This window comes from Phacochoerus africanus, chromosome 8 (assembly GCF_016906955.1).
Source record: "Phacochoerus africanus isolate WHEZ1 chromosome 8, ROS_Pafr_v1, whole genome shotgun sequence".
Lineage (NCBI taxonomy): Eukaryota > Metazoa > Chordata > Mammalia > Artiodactyla > Suidae > Phacochoerus > Phacochoerus africanus.
Genome location: NC_062551.1, coordinates 145,374,556 through 145,388,914, shown reverse-complemented (window position 1 = coordinate 145,388,914; position 14,359 = coordinate 145,374,556). Strand labels below are relative to the sequence as shown.

Here is a 14,359-nt window from a genome sequence, read left to right as displayed (position 1 = left end):
CTCCAAGGCCCTCAGTTCTTGATTTGTTTGACTTCTGGAGGCTGAATCTCAGGAACCTTCTTTTGACCTGCCTTTATCACCTCATCGCTATCACGCTTCTACCTTCCTAACCGCTGATTTTCTCTTTTTGTAACATTTACTTATCTTTAAAAAGGAAGATGGAGCTCCCATTGGGGCTCAGCGATAACCCAACTAGTATGCATGAGGATGTGAGCTTGATCCCTGGCCTTGCTCCGTGGTTAGGAGTCCAGCGTTGCCATGAGCTGTGGTGTAGGTCACAGAGGTGGCTTGGATCTGGCATTGCTGTGGCTGTGGTGTAGGCGGGCAACTGCAGCTCCGATTGGGCCTCTAGCCTGGGAACCTCCATGTGCCATGGGTGCGGCCCTAAAATAAATAAATAAATAGGAAGATAATTCTTCCTTTGCAGGGTGGATTTTAATGAAATAGTTTATAATGTATGTAACAGAGGGCCTAGGTGCCAAAATTACAGCTACTGTTACAGTATTATAGAGAATTAATTCTAAAAGTGATGCCAGTCAGATATTAACTCACTTGGGCCCTCAGGTTCCTAGTCGTGGGGGAAGGGAACAGGTGCTTTGCACACTCTTGCCTGGTTCTTTTTGCCATTGAGACAAACCTTTGAAGAGACATGGGGCGAGTGGCCTGAGAACAGGTCTCTGAGCAAAGCCGACGACTCTCATAGAAATACAAAGTCCTCAGTTCATCAAGACTGCATGGGAGGTCCTTGGTGGCTCTGCAGGTTAAGGATCTGGTGTTGGCACTACTGTGGTGCAGAGTCCATCCATGGCCTCCGGAAACTTCCACATGCCACAGGTGTGGCAAAAAAAAAAAAAAAAAAACCAACAAAAAACTATACACTCTAGTGTAACTACCATTCTTATTATCTCTTAAATTCCAGGATCATCTTATAAGTGAGGTGACTTTTTATGATCTAGGTGCCCTTAGATGAAATAGTATGGATGCTAAAAAGCTGGCATGGTAATTTTCGTATCACCCTTTTCTCCTCAGTTGGAGAGAAAGACTATGTTTATATGTGGCCAAATATTTAACTCAGTAATTTCTGGGAAACTGCCCTTCAAATAAGTCCAAAAGAAAATCAATGTACTCAGCTCCTTGATTGCATTAACCGACTAATTCAGAGGAAACGGTGGTGATGTAGAAAGAGCTATTAAATTCGGGTTAATAAATAATTCACTCTTTAAAGCAACCAATTATCACACTGATTGGTTAATATTCCTGGGTACTCACTGAGATTTATAGCAATACAATAATGCCTCCCTATGGGAATTAATCTATTAACGTAATACCATTCAGAACTGCGATTGTACTAAAACTACACTATTGTGAATAATATAACCTCTACATATTGCCAAAGACGGATATAGAAATCAGATGACCATTTGCTAAGATGCTTTTTTGGTGTGGTGTAGTTTATGTTTGTCACAAAGCATGCTTGTCACTCAATCATTTTTTTTCTTCCCAATTGAATAGTGATAATACCCAAAATGAAGCCAATACCAAGGAGTTCTGGGTAAACATGCCAAATTTGATGACTCACCTCAAGAAAGTATCAGAACAAAAACCCCAGGCTACATATTATAATGTGGACATGCTCAAATATCAGGTAAGGCTATTTATATGATCAGGGTGTCTCTCACATTACAAATGTATGTTCTAACATACCTAACATTAAGTGAAAGTCCATAAACTAACATTTCCTTCAATATTATTTAAAAGCTATAATTTTTAAGAAAATAGGAACCTTTTTGACTATTTGGAGGCTGTTTAATGACAAGACTATCCATACCTATCTTCATGAGTTTAAACTTACAAGTAAAACATTTTATTAAGATGCCACAAAGATGAGTTTGCAGTAAATTACTTCAGTTAAGATTACAAATATTGGCAGACTAGCTCACTGTGGTTTTGTAAAGAGCATTAAATGATTAAATATAAGTACCTGGTGTTTTTTCATCATGTGATAGTCCTATGAAATCAATTCTAATGAAACTTTGTTAGGAAAGTTTTTACTGTTAACAGAATGTTTGGCACATCCCAGTATAAGATAGGAGGACTTTCTTTTTGTGCTTAAGCCTGCCCTTGACCCCAGATTATTACCGACCTAATAAATAAGCCTGTTTCAAACCAGGATTCTATAGCGCCTGAGTATCCCACTGATTCCCAATCACTTGCTCTCCTAGGTTCTTTTTAGTGCATTGTAATTTTTGTGATTAAATATGCTCAAATTATTTTGCTTAAGATGAGGAAACAAAATTATTATTTTTGAAAGTTGTACTTTAACAGAAATCTGTGCATCTCTACTCAGCCATAAAAAGGAATGAAATAATGCCATTCTCAGCAACATATATGCAACTAGAGATTACCCTACTAAGTGAAGTAAGTCAGGAAGAGAAAGACAAATACCATGATATCACTTACATGTGGAATCTAAAATAGGGCACAAATGAACATGTCTACACAGCAGAAATGGACTTACAGACATAGAGAACAGACTTGTGGTTGCCAAAGGGGAGGGGAGGGACTGGAAGTTTGGGGTTAGTAGGTACAAACGATCACATTTAAAATGAAAAGGCAATGATGTCCTGCGGGATAGCACAGGGAACTATATCCAATCTCTTGGGATAGATCACGATGGAAAAGAATATAAAAAAAGAATATAGGAGTTCCCATCGTGGCGCAGTGGTTAACGAATCTGACTAGGAACCGTGAGGTTGCAGGTTCGATCCCTGGCCTTGCTCAGTGGGTTAAGGATCCGGCGTTGCCGTGAGCTGTGGTGTAGGTTGCAGACGCGGCTTGGATCCCGCGTTGCTGTGGCTCTGGCATAGGCTGGCGGCTACAGCTCCGATTCGACCCCTAGCCTGGGAACCTCCATGTGCCGCGGGAGCGGCCCAAGAAATGGCAAAAAGACAAAAACAAAAAAGCAAGAATATATGTATATGTATATATGAATGATTTTTCTGTACAGCAGAAATTACACAACAGAAATTACACAGCAGAAATTATACAACACTGTAAATTAACCATACTTTAATTTTCTTAATTTAAATAAAATAATACTATACTAAAGCAATAAAATTAACTTTCAAAAAATCAGTGCATCTCAAACATGAGTGCACTTTGCAATCACCAGGGAAGTTATAAACAAGTGCTGGTTCTGAACTAGTGCTAATTATGGATCGATACAGAGAAATATAAATAGACATCTGTAATAAAAATCTATTTATAGACAAATAGAGATGGGGATGCAGAGGGGGAGAGGCTAGAAATAGAGATAGAGACAGGGATACCTTCTGGGCCCTAACACTCCCAGAGATTCTGATTTAATTGGTTCAGAGTGCGACTGAGATATATGTATTTTTACAAGTCCTCCAAGTGAATATAATCCACCCTATCGATTGAAAACCACTGATTTATATTGTAAAGAAACTATTGAACATGAAGTGTCTATGTGATGGTACATTTCACAGAAATGCAAATGAATATGTTTTCCAGGTAAGAATAGTATTACCTAAGCTTTGGACATGATAACAAAACCTTGAAAGTAGACAGAATTCACCTATTGCTTCTGAGCTTGGTGAAAAGTATTAAAATGTAGGCAAGCGACTGAATTCTGGAATTGTCAGCTTCCTACCGTCCACTCACCTTGGGCACTGAGTCTCAGTTTCCTCATCTGTAAATAAAGATAAAAAACGGAGTTCCCGTCATGGCGCAGCAGAAATGAATCCGACTAGGAACCACGAGGTTGCAGGGTCGATCCCTGGCCTTGCTCAGTGGGTTAGGAGTCCAGCGTTGCCGTGAGCTGTGGTGTAAGTCTCAGGGGAGGCTCAGATCTGGTGTTGCTATGGCTGTGGTGTAGGCCAGCAGCTGCAGCTCCAATTGGACCCCTAGCCTGGGAACCTCCATATGCCGCACGTGCAGCCATAAAAAAAAGGAAAGAAAAAAAAGATTTAAAAGATTCCCACATAGGTATTTCATAGGTTGTAAGGAGCTAGCAACCTAGCATATTTTGAAATACTTTGTGAGCTACAAGTAGCCCTAGGCCTGCCATCCCTCAGAGCAAAAAAAAAAATGGAGTTCCCGTTGTGGCACAGCAGAAACAAATGGAGAAATCCCTTTTGTTGTTGTGTAGTTGTGTTGTTGTTATTGTTTTTCAACAATGCAGGGGATTCTGGAGTTCCTGTCGTGGCTCAGTGGTTAACGAATCCGACTAGGAACCATGAGGTTGCGGGTTCGGTCCCTGCCTTTGCTCAGTGGGTTAAGGATCCGGCGTTGCCATGAGCTGTGGTGTAGGTTGAAGACGCGGCACGGATCCTGCGTTGCTGTGGCTCTGGCGTAGGCCGGTGGCTACAGTTCCGATTGGACCCCTAGCCTGGGAACCTCCAGGTGCTGCAGGAGCGGCCCTAGAAAAGGCAAAAAAGACAAAAAAAAAACAAAAAAAACAAAAAAACAATGCAAGGCATTCTGTGGGAGGCATGGTTTTGTGAGATAGCCCTCAAATCACAGTGTGTCTACTTTCTGGCCCCCGGTAGCATCGCAGTAACCAGGACAATCATACACCCATAAAGCTTCTCATGGAGCGCAGGAACTGCTGTGAAGTTGAGACCTCCTGCTCAGAACAGAGTACACAGACAGGGCGGGGAGCGTGAGGCTGCTGGGCTTTCGAGCTATCTTAAATAATAGACTTCTAAATAAAAGCTCATCTGCAGAGGACTGTGTTGTGAAAAATATTTAAATTTTAAAAACTGTATTATTGGAGTTCCCATTGTGGCTCAGTGGGTTAAGAACCCAATTTAGTGTCTGTGAGGATGCAGGTTTGACCCCTGGTCTTGCTCAGTGAGTTAAGGATCCCCTGTTGCCACAAGCTGTGACATAGGTCACAGATGTTGCTTGGATCTGGTATTGCCGTACCTGTGATATAGGCTGCAGCAGCACCTCCGACTCAGCCCCTGACCCAAGAATTTCCATGTGCCGCAGGTGCAGCCATGAGAAAAAAAGAAAAGGAAAGGAAAAAACTTGATTATAAGGCTTATTGTGGAGTTTATTATAAAGTTTTAAAACTTTTATTATAATGGTTATCTAAGTAAAATTATGTCATTGAAAGCCATGTCTGTCATTTTATAAAAGAATCCATTTCTGGGTTTGTTTCTACAGCAGCCATGCTAACCTTGTAAGCACAGCCTGCCTTCAGGAGCCTTCCCCATGGTGTCCATATGCTCAGGCATTGCGAGGCCAATAAAGAGCAGTTGGTATGCTTGAAAATCAGCAAACCTCACACTTCATGAATAAAAATGCAAGGGCACAGACCCCACCCACTTGACCCCTACAGTGTGTGTGTACTTGACAGGTACACAGAAATAATAACATTGCAAATTTGTCACTGCAGACCCAGGATTCAAGTTGTTATTATTGTCTTTATATAACTTTTTGTTGATTGTTCAAACCTGGCTTTTCCTTGGTCGCATTCACAGTAGATTCTAACTAGAATTGGCAGTAGACACTACAATGCAGCACTGCCAGTCAGACGACCTGGGTTCATGTCCTTGCTTTGGCACATCTCAAGTAATAGCAACTTGCTTTGCCTAACTCACTGATTCATGAGGAGCAAATGTGATGATATTACTAAGTAATATGTATTAAAACATTAGTTCCTTCCTATGTGCTAGGCACTACAATTACTCTTTCATATAAACATATATGATAATATATAAACATATAAACATATATGATAATAAACATATATGATTTCATATAATCTTCCTAGCATCTGTAGGTGTAAATATTATTGTTATTGTTGTTTTCATTTGGCAGATGAGGAAATAACTGAGGGACAGAGAGGTTCAGTGACTGGCCCGAGATCACTCAGCTTGGAAGTGGCAATCAGAACTCACAGCCAGATATATCTGAAAAAACAAGAACACTAATTTGAAAAGATACATGTACCCCGATAGTCATAGCAGCACTATTTACAAAAGCCAAGATACGGAAGCAACCTAAGTGCCTATCAACAGATGAATGGATAAAGAAGATGTGGTGTATAGATACAGTAGAATACTACTCAGCCATAAAAATGAATGAAATTTTGCCATTTGCAGCAACATGGGTGGACTTGGAGGGTACTGTTCTAAGTGAATTATGTTAGACAGAAAAGTAAAATACTGTATCATATCACTTATATGTTAAAAATACAACAAAGTAGTAAATATATCAAAAAAGAAACTGGAGTTCCCGTCGTGGCGCAGTGGTTAACACATCCAACTAGGAACCATGAGGTTGCGGGTTCGATCCCTGGCCTTGCTCAGTGGGTTAACGATCCGGCGTTGCCATGAGCTGTGGTGTAGGTCAGACGTGGCTCGGATCCTGCGTTGCTGTGGCTCTGGCGTAGGCCAGTGGCTATGGCTCCGATGAGACCCCTAGCCTGGGAACCTCCATATGCCGTGGGAGTGGCCCAAGAAATGGCAAAAAGACAAAAAAAAAAAAAAAAAGAAACTGACTCATGGGTCAGAGAGAACAAGAAACTGACTCATGGGTCTAGAGAACAAACTAGTGGTTTCTAGAGGGGAGAGGGAAGAGGGGACAACATAGGCTTAGAGGATTAAGAGGTACAAACTATTAGGTATAAAAAAAGGTATAGTATTGTACAATGCGGGGAATACAGCCAATGCTTTATAATAATTATAAGTGAAGTATAGCCTTTATGGAGTTCCCACGGTGGCTCAGCAGCAACGAGCCCAACTAGTATCCACGAGGATTCAGGGGTCGAGCCCTGGCCCCGCTCAGTGGGTTAAGGATCTGGTGTTGCCATAAGCTTCGGTGTAGGTGGCACATGCGGCTTGGATCTGGAGTTGCTATGGCTGTGGTGTAGGCCAGAAGCTGCAGTTCCAGTTTGCCCCCTAGCCTGGGAATCTCCATATGCTGCAGGTATAGCCCCAAAAGGTTAAAAAAAAAAATTAAGTATAACTTTTTAAAATTATGAATTACTATATCTATACTTCAACTTTTTAAAAAACAAAGAAAAAAAAAGAACTCACACCCAGGACCATCTGCCTTCTTGGCCTCAGCTCCTAACCAGTGTGCTACCAGCTCACTCGCTGACATAAAGTACATTGTAAATTCTGAAGTGCTATAGAGATTTTCACCATTGACTTTATGGTTTTAATCTGTAACAGTCTACTTGAAGCACTCAGCTGTCTCTCACATGCCACCATTCATGGTGATTTTTTTTTTTTTTTCTTTACTGAGTGCTCTTTTGTGAGCAGCATAAACAGCACTATGATATTTTGGTATCTAAGAATATCCCAATGGAAGAGAATCACAGCTTCTGGTTTTGTTTCAGGTTCATGGTCAAGCCTTAATTATTCTCTCTCCTGTCTTTGGCAAGGTATCGGCCCAGGGCATTCAGTCCACGCCTCTGAACTTGGCAGTGAACTGGCGGTGTGAGCCGGCAAGCACCGACCTGCGCATAGATTACAAATACAACACAGACGCAATGACCACGGCTGTGGCTCTCAACAACGTGCAGTTCCTGGTTCCTGTAGACGGAGGGGTGACCAAGCTCCAGGCGGTGCTCCCACCAGCAGTCTGGTAAGGAGCCACTAGTCCCCTTCATTTTCTGCAAAGGGCCCCTGCTGGGCAAAAGGACCACAGACTTCTCCCCATGTGGGTTTCCTCCAGGAAGAGATCCCAGCAGGTCTGGGTGTCAGGGTTCAGGGCAGAAAATAAAAACTTGGATAGCTATTTCAAAGGAAAATGACTTAACTCAGGGCTTTAGATCTTCACACAGTAAAAGAGCAGCAAGCTTGAGCCTGGATCTCCTAGGACGTTTCCCAGAACACTGCAGAACTGGCCCACCAGGGGAGCCGCCACCTTGGCCCCAACCAGGAAGGAAAGAAATCAGAATCCTGTCAGTGGAGCTATTGAATTCAAGAACCCACCCTCATGAGAATCCAAGGATGAGAAACTCCTACAGGCACTGCATAAAGTGCTTCTCAACAACTACAAAACTGAGACAAAACTGTTTAGCAAGATGCTCACGCCTCAGTTAGGCTGCTGGCCAGCAGAACACAGCCCCAAAGCAGCAGGAAAATCTCCTCTGCCTCCCTTCTATCATCAAAATTTCAAGTAGTCCTGAAATGGGTGGACCCTAATCTGCATCTAAGAACCTACTGACAGGGGAGACTGAGTTTTCTTTTGTAGCCTCTGGACTCTAATGAGACAGGCTAGAGAAGATATGGGAACAGAAACAGAATAGACACTGACAACCAAGAGTGGCTGTTAAGAGCTTATTCTTTTAAGGAAAAATACTATAGTTTTTCAATATGATTGGTAGAAGCAGAAAGTAAAACATTGAGAGAGAAAAAAAAGAATGTCAGCCATATGACAGGTTCAATTTAAATTACCTAAATTAATTGATCAACTAATACATCCCATCTATTTTTGTTCAGTAGATATATATTTTTTAATGTTTTAAACTGCATTGTCCTCTAAATGATTATTTCTCCAACAAGAGTGTTGTGACTAGTTACAATAAGGAAAGGGAAAGGAGAGAATTTATGTATGGATGGATGGATAGATGGAGGGAGGGAGGGGAATTAGAGGAGGAAGGGATGGCTGAGTAGGTAGACAGACAGACAGATAATGCTTAAATTGTAGCTTAAATCTTTAAGATAATTTTGATTAACATTCTGGAAAAATACAACATCCATTAAACAAAAACTCTTGCATATGCAAAAGTCTTTTACCACTTTTATTTTTAGGAATGCTGAACAACAAAGAATATTGTGGAAGATTCCCGATATTTCTCAGAAGTCAGAAAATGGAGGTAATGTAATCACAGGCTTGTTTTATTTAATATATAAAGCTGAAATAACCTTCAGATATTAGAAAACTATTAACCAACATATACCTAGCACTAAAAGCAAGTAAAATATTTCAGTTCATTAAGGTATATACTTATTTTAACCAATAACAGCAAATAGCTTCCTCTTTTCTGCCCAAGAACCCACATCAAACAGAACCATACCTTAAGCACCAAAGAGCTCTTAATGAGGCATGTTTCCATTCTGTATCAGATCTCACACTTCCTGATGGTTTAAATATTTTTCACTTTCATCTGCTATTAATCATAACCTGGAAAATATTGCCTTCCAAGCAGCATTCTCCCAAATTTTGAAGTACCGTTTGGCTGAATTACATTTTAATCAGTGTGCAAAAAAAAGTCATGAATAGTATTTTTTTCTTCTTATGGCCACACCTGCAGCATATGGAAGTACCCGGGCTAGGGGTCAATTCAGAGCTGCCGCTTCAGTCTATACCACAGCCACGGCAACACCGGATCCGAGCTGCATCAGCAACCGACACCGCACCTTGTGGCACACGGGATCCTTACCCACTGAGCAAGGTCAGGGATGGCACCTGCATCCTCATGGACACTCTGTTGGGTTCTTAACCCACTGAGCCACAAGGGGAACTCCAGTCATGAGTAATATTTAATGATAAATTGTTATTCTTTACCATTTTGTCACTCAAACACATACTATTTTCTAGTAAATTTGACTTTGCCCATTAACTTTGAATACAGTTTCCAAAATTATATCCTCAATGTTGTGTTGATGGTTATCTTGTAATAACACTTTTTTTGTAGGGGTGGGTTCTTTATTGGCAAGATTTCAGTTATCTGAAGGCCCAAGCAAACCTTCCCCATTGGTTGTGCAGTTTACAAGTGAAGGAAGCACCCTTTCTGGCTGTGACATTGAACTTGTTGGAGCAGGGTATAGATTTTCACTCATCAAGAAAAGATTTGCTGCAGGTAAGGGGGTCTCCTGTAAGTTTCATTTGCAAAAAATAATGCTGCACTAACGGCTTATCCTTAAGAAGGAATCTGTTGTGATTTTCTGATCTTTCTCCTCCTCTTCCTCATTCCCAACTCCCATTTCTTATCACAATCAAAAAGCAAACCAACTGCTGAATGGAATAAAAATAGGACAGTGATATGGAAATGAGAAATTAGGAAGGCCTTGTCTATTTATCATGACTATAGCTATTTCTTCTATGAGACAGACCAGTCAATCCCATTTTATAGACGTTGACATGGAAGTTAATGGAGTAAATCCTACTTTTGTTATATTAGTAAACAAGATAAATGCTCTTTTTGTTTTAATATCTCCTGCCTGAAAAGTGTTTATCTTCAGCAAGTCTTCATAGATTTTAGACTTGTCAGCCTTAGCTGAGATTTGAGAGGCTCCACCTTTCACTTTAATAGCAACCTTAAAAAATCGAGGCCAGAGATCAGAACTGGTTGCCCTTGAGCTGAGTGTGGTCATGAGATAGGTTTTTGGGACACTCGGGAGTTCATTGTGGGAGATTCCCCAATATTAAGGTGATTATATTTGTCAATGATTTCTTGGGAAATGTCCTGGGTTTTATGCCTGAATTACTGATGTAATTATTAATTACACCCCTTGCACTATCAAAAATGACCCAGGTTGGAAAGTAATTATATGGTTACTCTTCCTATAACGAGTTGGATTCTCACATCCAGGAACAAATCTTCCAACCTATTCTGGGCCAAACCCAAATATCTGCAAAGTGTTCATATATGGAAATGTGAAAAGGGAGCTAGCTGGTCTGGAAAACTGAAAACTTAAAAAACTGTATGTATTTTCTCTTAGTATTATATCCCTCAAGCATGTCGTATTTGGCTTCTAGGAGTAGGCAGAAAAAATAAAACGTTACCTATAACATGACCACATTACGGACCTAACAGGTAACTTATGGATATGCTATTTTTTTCTTGCAGGAAAATACTTGGCAGATAACTAATAAATCTTATGCAAGGATTTGGAGGATTCCGATAATGGAGAACTGTTGTATGAGAAACAGGTTTTAATTTTGGTTTGGTGAAAACAAACCAAAATCTGCACTTGGGATATATCTGCTAGAAATGTCATTGACTTTCAGCACTGATTTCCCTCACACAATACCTTGACGACCAGTCCTACAGTATTTACTTCTAGGTGTAATATTGTTAATGGTTTTAAAATGTAATTATTGTATTTGTAAATTGTACTCATTCCAGTAAGGCAGTTAGATACTTTGAGTTTTAGCATTCTACCATTCCTGAAATGGATGTAATTTAAACTGTGGTATGTAAATTTAATAGTAGTACTGTTGAATGGCACAATGCTTACAGAGGTAGATTGCATTTTGTCAATATATAAAATTTAAATATAATATTGATCGCTGTCATAACGGGGGTGCCACGCACAAAGAGAATTAAGTGGAACCAGGAAAAAAAAAGTCCTTTTCTTCAGTCCTTAGTATGTTTTACTCTAGTGCTAAATACAAATTCTATCTTCACATGTTTAGTGGGTTAAATTCAGAAACTATTTCAGACAAAAAAAAAATGCTAAGGTTGCAGCATATTCAAAAAAAAGCATTAATTACCACTTTTTAAAAAGCTTTTTTTTCAAACCGCAAATTTCATAAAAATGCAAACTGTGTAAACAAGGCCTCTTATTTTTATAACTTGTGTAAAAAGGGAAAGCAATTCATATTTAAAGTTTAAGTATATGAAATTATAAACAAGAGGAAAGAAGACATTGAAGTCTTAACTACTTCCCCATCTCTCCACTGTCTAGCCAAGGTGGGAGATTACTGAATGATCAGACTAAAACCAAAACTGTGATTTTAAAATTTCAAGAATTTCCGTAGTTGAGCCGGTTAACAACTTCTGCACAACAACTCTAAACAGAGGCTGTCCCATCCAGCCTGGAGAATGGTACTAAGTATCTTTCTCGTTACCCAAAGGAATCAAAACATTGAGTCTAAAAATCCCAGAAAAAATGATTTTTAGTCCCCTATTTAAATCCAGATGGAGAATTTTAATTGTCATTATTTATATCATTTGAGAAGGAAAAAAAAAATAAGCTTTATAAATGAAATTCTAACCATATTATTGTGCAATAAATTTCCTTTTGGATGAGATTCATTGTATGTAACTATAAATCTTTGCCATTCTTGGGGAGTCAAAAAGAGAGTTATTAAAACTGTATGTTATGATTTCATTGTTGCAAGGTATAATAAAAATGGTAATTACTCAGTCTGGCCTCATAATATGAAAATTCAGAATGATGAAGCATTTCTTCAGGGGTCCCAGTTGTAAAATCTTCTTCCATTCCAATCTGAACATGTGATTCATCTTTTAATCATCGAACCTAAACAGAAAAACTAATTCCTAGTCTAGATTATACTATTAAATAACTGTAGTTATTTATTGTTATATTTATCACTAGTTGCTAAATTTTATTTTACATTCACTCATATTCGACAAAGAAAATTTAGCCCCTTTAAATTTTAGAATCAAATTAAATTTTCTAAGTCTTACTTTTAAAATGAGATCGTGACTTGCAATTGTTCATAGTGGAACTTTTAAAATTAATATTTGTACTTCTCAGTCAGTGCTTGCTACCAAGAGAATGTTCAAATGCCCGGTTTTACCTTAGAAGAATTCTTACTCTTCAAGTGAATTCTCGATTGGCTCCCCAAACAGTCTGGTATTGAAGTTTTTTGAACAAATAACTAATAGACTCATTTTAAGTAAAGAACAATTTGATTTTGAAACCAAAGTAGAAAATGCAAACTTTTAAATCCCATGAAGCACGGGAATAGTTCAAACACTGAATCCAATGAAGGGATGGAGAGTAAGAAGCAGAAAATTGAGAATTATCCAGCATATGAATATAAAAACATGTTTTTAAGAAATTGGTTCATAAAAAACCATATTAAATATTAACACAAATCACATATTAAAAGTGTGTAAATATTGGGAGTTCCCATCGTGGCTCAGTGGTTAACGAATCTGACTAGGAACCATGAGGTTGCAGGTTCCATCCCTGGCCTTGCTCAGTGGGTTAAGGATCCGGTGTTGCCATGAGCTGTGGTGTAGGTCGCAGACGCTGCAGGTCTGATTAGACCCCTAGCCTGGGAACCTCCATATGCTGCAGAAGCGGCCCTAGAAAAGGCAAAAAGACAAAAAAATAAATAAAAATAAAAACGTGTAAATATTACTGGTGCTCATGTCTTGCTTATTATAATTTTATTTTATTTTAAATAGTTCTAGGGCAAATTAGTAATTAAATACAGTGTTTTTCTTTCCAAAGAATAATTTTGTTGATATTATAAAATATAATTCAAACCATAAATTACAATGATCTCTAACATTATTCAAATGTTTCTAGGAACTAAATTTGAAACTATGAAGATATCCTCTGATTCCATAATTGGTCTTTATGAAACAGAATGGAAGTTGATGATTTCGAAGTTATTAATTTTTATAATAATTATTATTATTGAATAACCAGAAAATCTCAGTAGATATTATATACCCTGTCTTCTTTCAGAAAATAGGTCAAATAATAACACAATAAACTCACATCAGGTATTTAGGTTTTAGTGGGGTTTTTTTTAATCTTGTAGTTTATAATATCCTGTTACTCCTATATCCACAGTACTGTATGATAAGAATTCATGTTAGGAAAAATGATCCTAGACAATACAATTCTAAAAGAAACATTAAGACAGATTCATTTTGAATTCCTAAAACAAAACAAAATTGACTAGTAGATATTAAGATTTTCAATACCAGGGTTAAAATATAAACAAAGGATTCCCATTAATCAGAACACCATTTCCGTAGAATTCTGATTTTAAAAGATTCTACTCTAACAAGATGGAAAGTATGAATGATACTGCTTTATTTTGGCAACATGGAAAATGTTTTTTCAAATAAATTCATTTTTGTGTTTTTTAAAAATAAATTACTTGTTATGAATTAGTCTGAATTTTATCATAATTGGAACATTCAATTCCAAAGAATGAAATTTGTTATTATTTTTAAAGCTCTATTCTTCCTTACACCTATAGCCAAAATGAAAATTTACTGTATGGTATGTGGGAATACATTTCACCTGTAAAGAAAGAATGTCCACATTTCAAATAGTTTTGAGGGAATTGAGAGGAACCCTCCCCCTAGAAAGTCAAACTACAATTGTTTTATTTTTGTTTTATGTATTTTTACTCAATCTCAATCTACAAAGTGTTTGAGGCCATAATTCCTTATGTTTCCATTTGCAAAGAATCGTAGTAACTGCATTAGCTCTACCACTGACTCCTGCTCTGTGACCTGGGACAAATCATAGCCCTTTTCAGGTTCTCATCGTTATTATTATTTTTTTAGGTTGGACATTATTTTTTCTATTGTACAAAAAACTCAAGATAATATTTTATGTAACTGGTACTTCCGTTTACATTTTTTATTGTA

General features: G+C 38.3%; 1 protein-coding gene across 9 annotated transcripts in view; it reads left to right on the top strand.

Annotated features, from left to right (window-relative positions):
- SGIP1 (SH3GL interacting endocytic adaptor 1) overlaps nucleotides 1-12,864 on the top strand; it is a 229,982-nt gene extending 217,118 nt beyond the window's left edge. For all 9 annotated transcript variants that reach the window (XM_047788738.1, XM_047788744.1, XM_047788743.1 and 6 more), the window contains 5 exons: nucleotides 1,513-1,645; nucleotides 7,421-7,623; nucleotides 8,796-8,860; nucleotides 9,683-9,847; nucleotides 10,838-12,864. In XM_047788738.1, the coding sequence (XP_047644694.1) occupies nucleotides 1,513-1,645; nucleotides 7,421-7,623; nucleotides 8,796-8,860; nucleotides 9,683-9,847; nucleotides 10,838-10,860 (589 nt within the window). In that variant the 3' untranslated portion in view covers nucleotides 10,861-12,864. The remainder of the gene's footprint in view (nucleotides 1-1,512; nucleotides 1,646-7,420; nucleotides 7,624-8,795; nucleotides 8,861-9,682; nucleotides 9,848-10,837) is intronic.
- The last annotated feature ends 1,495 nt before the right edge of the window (nucleotides 12,865-14,359 follow it).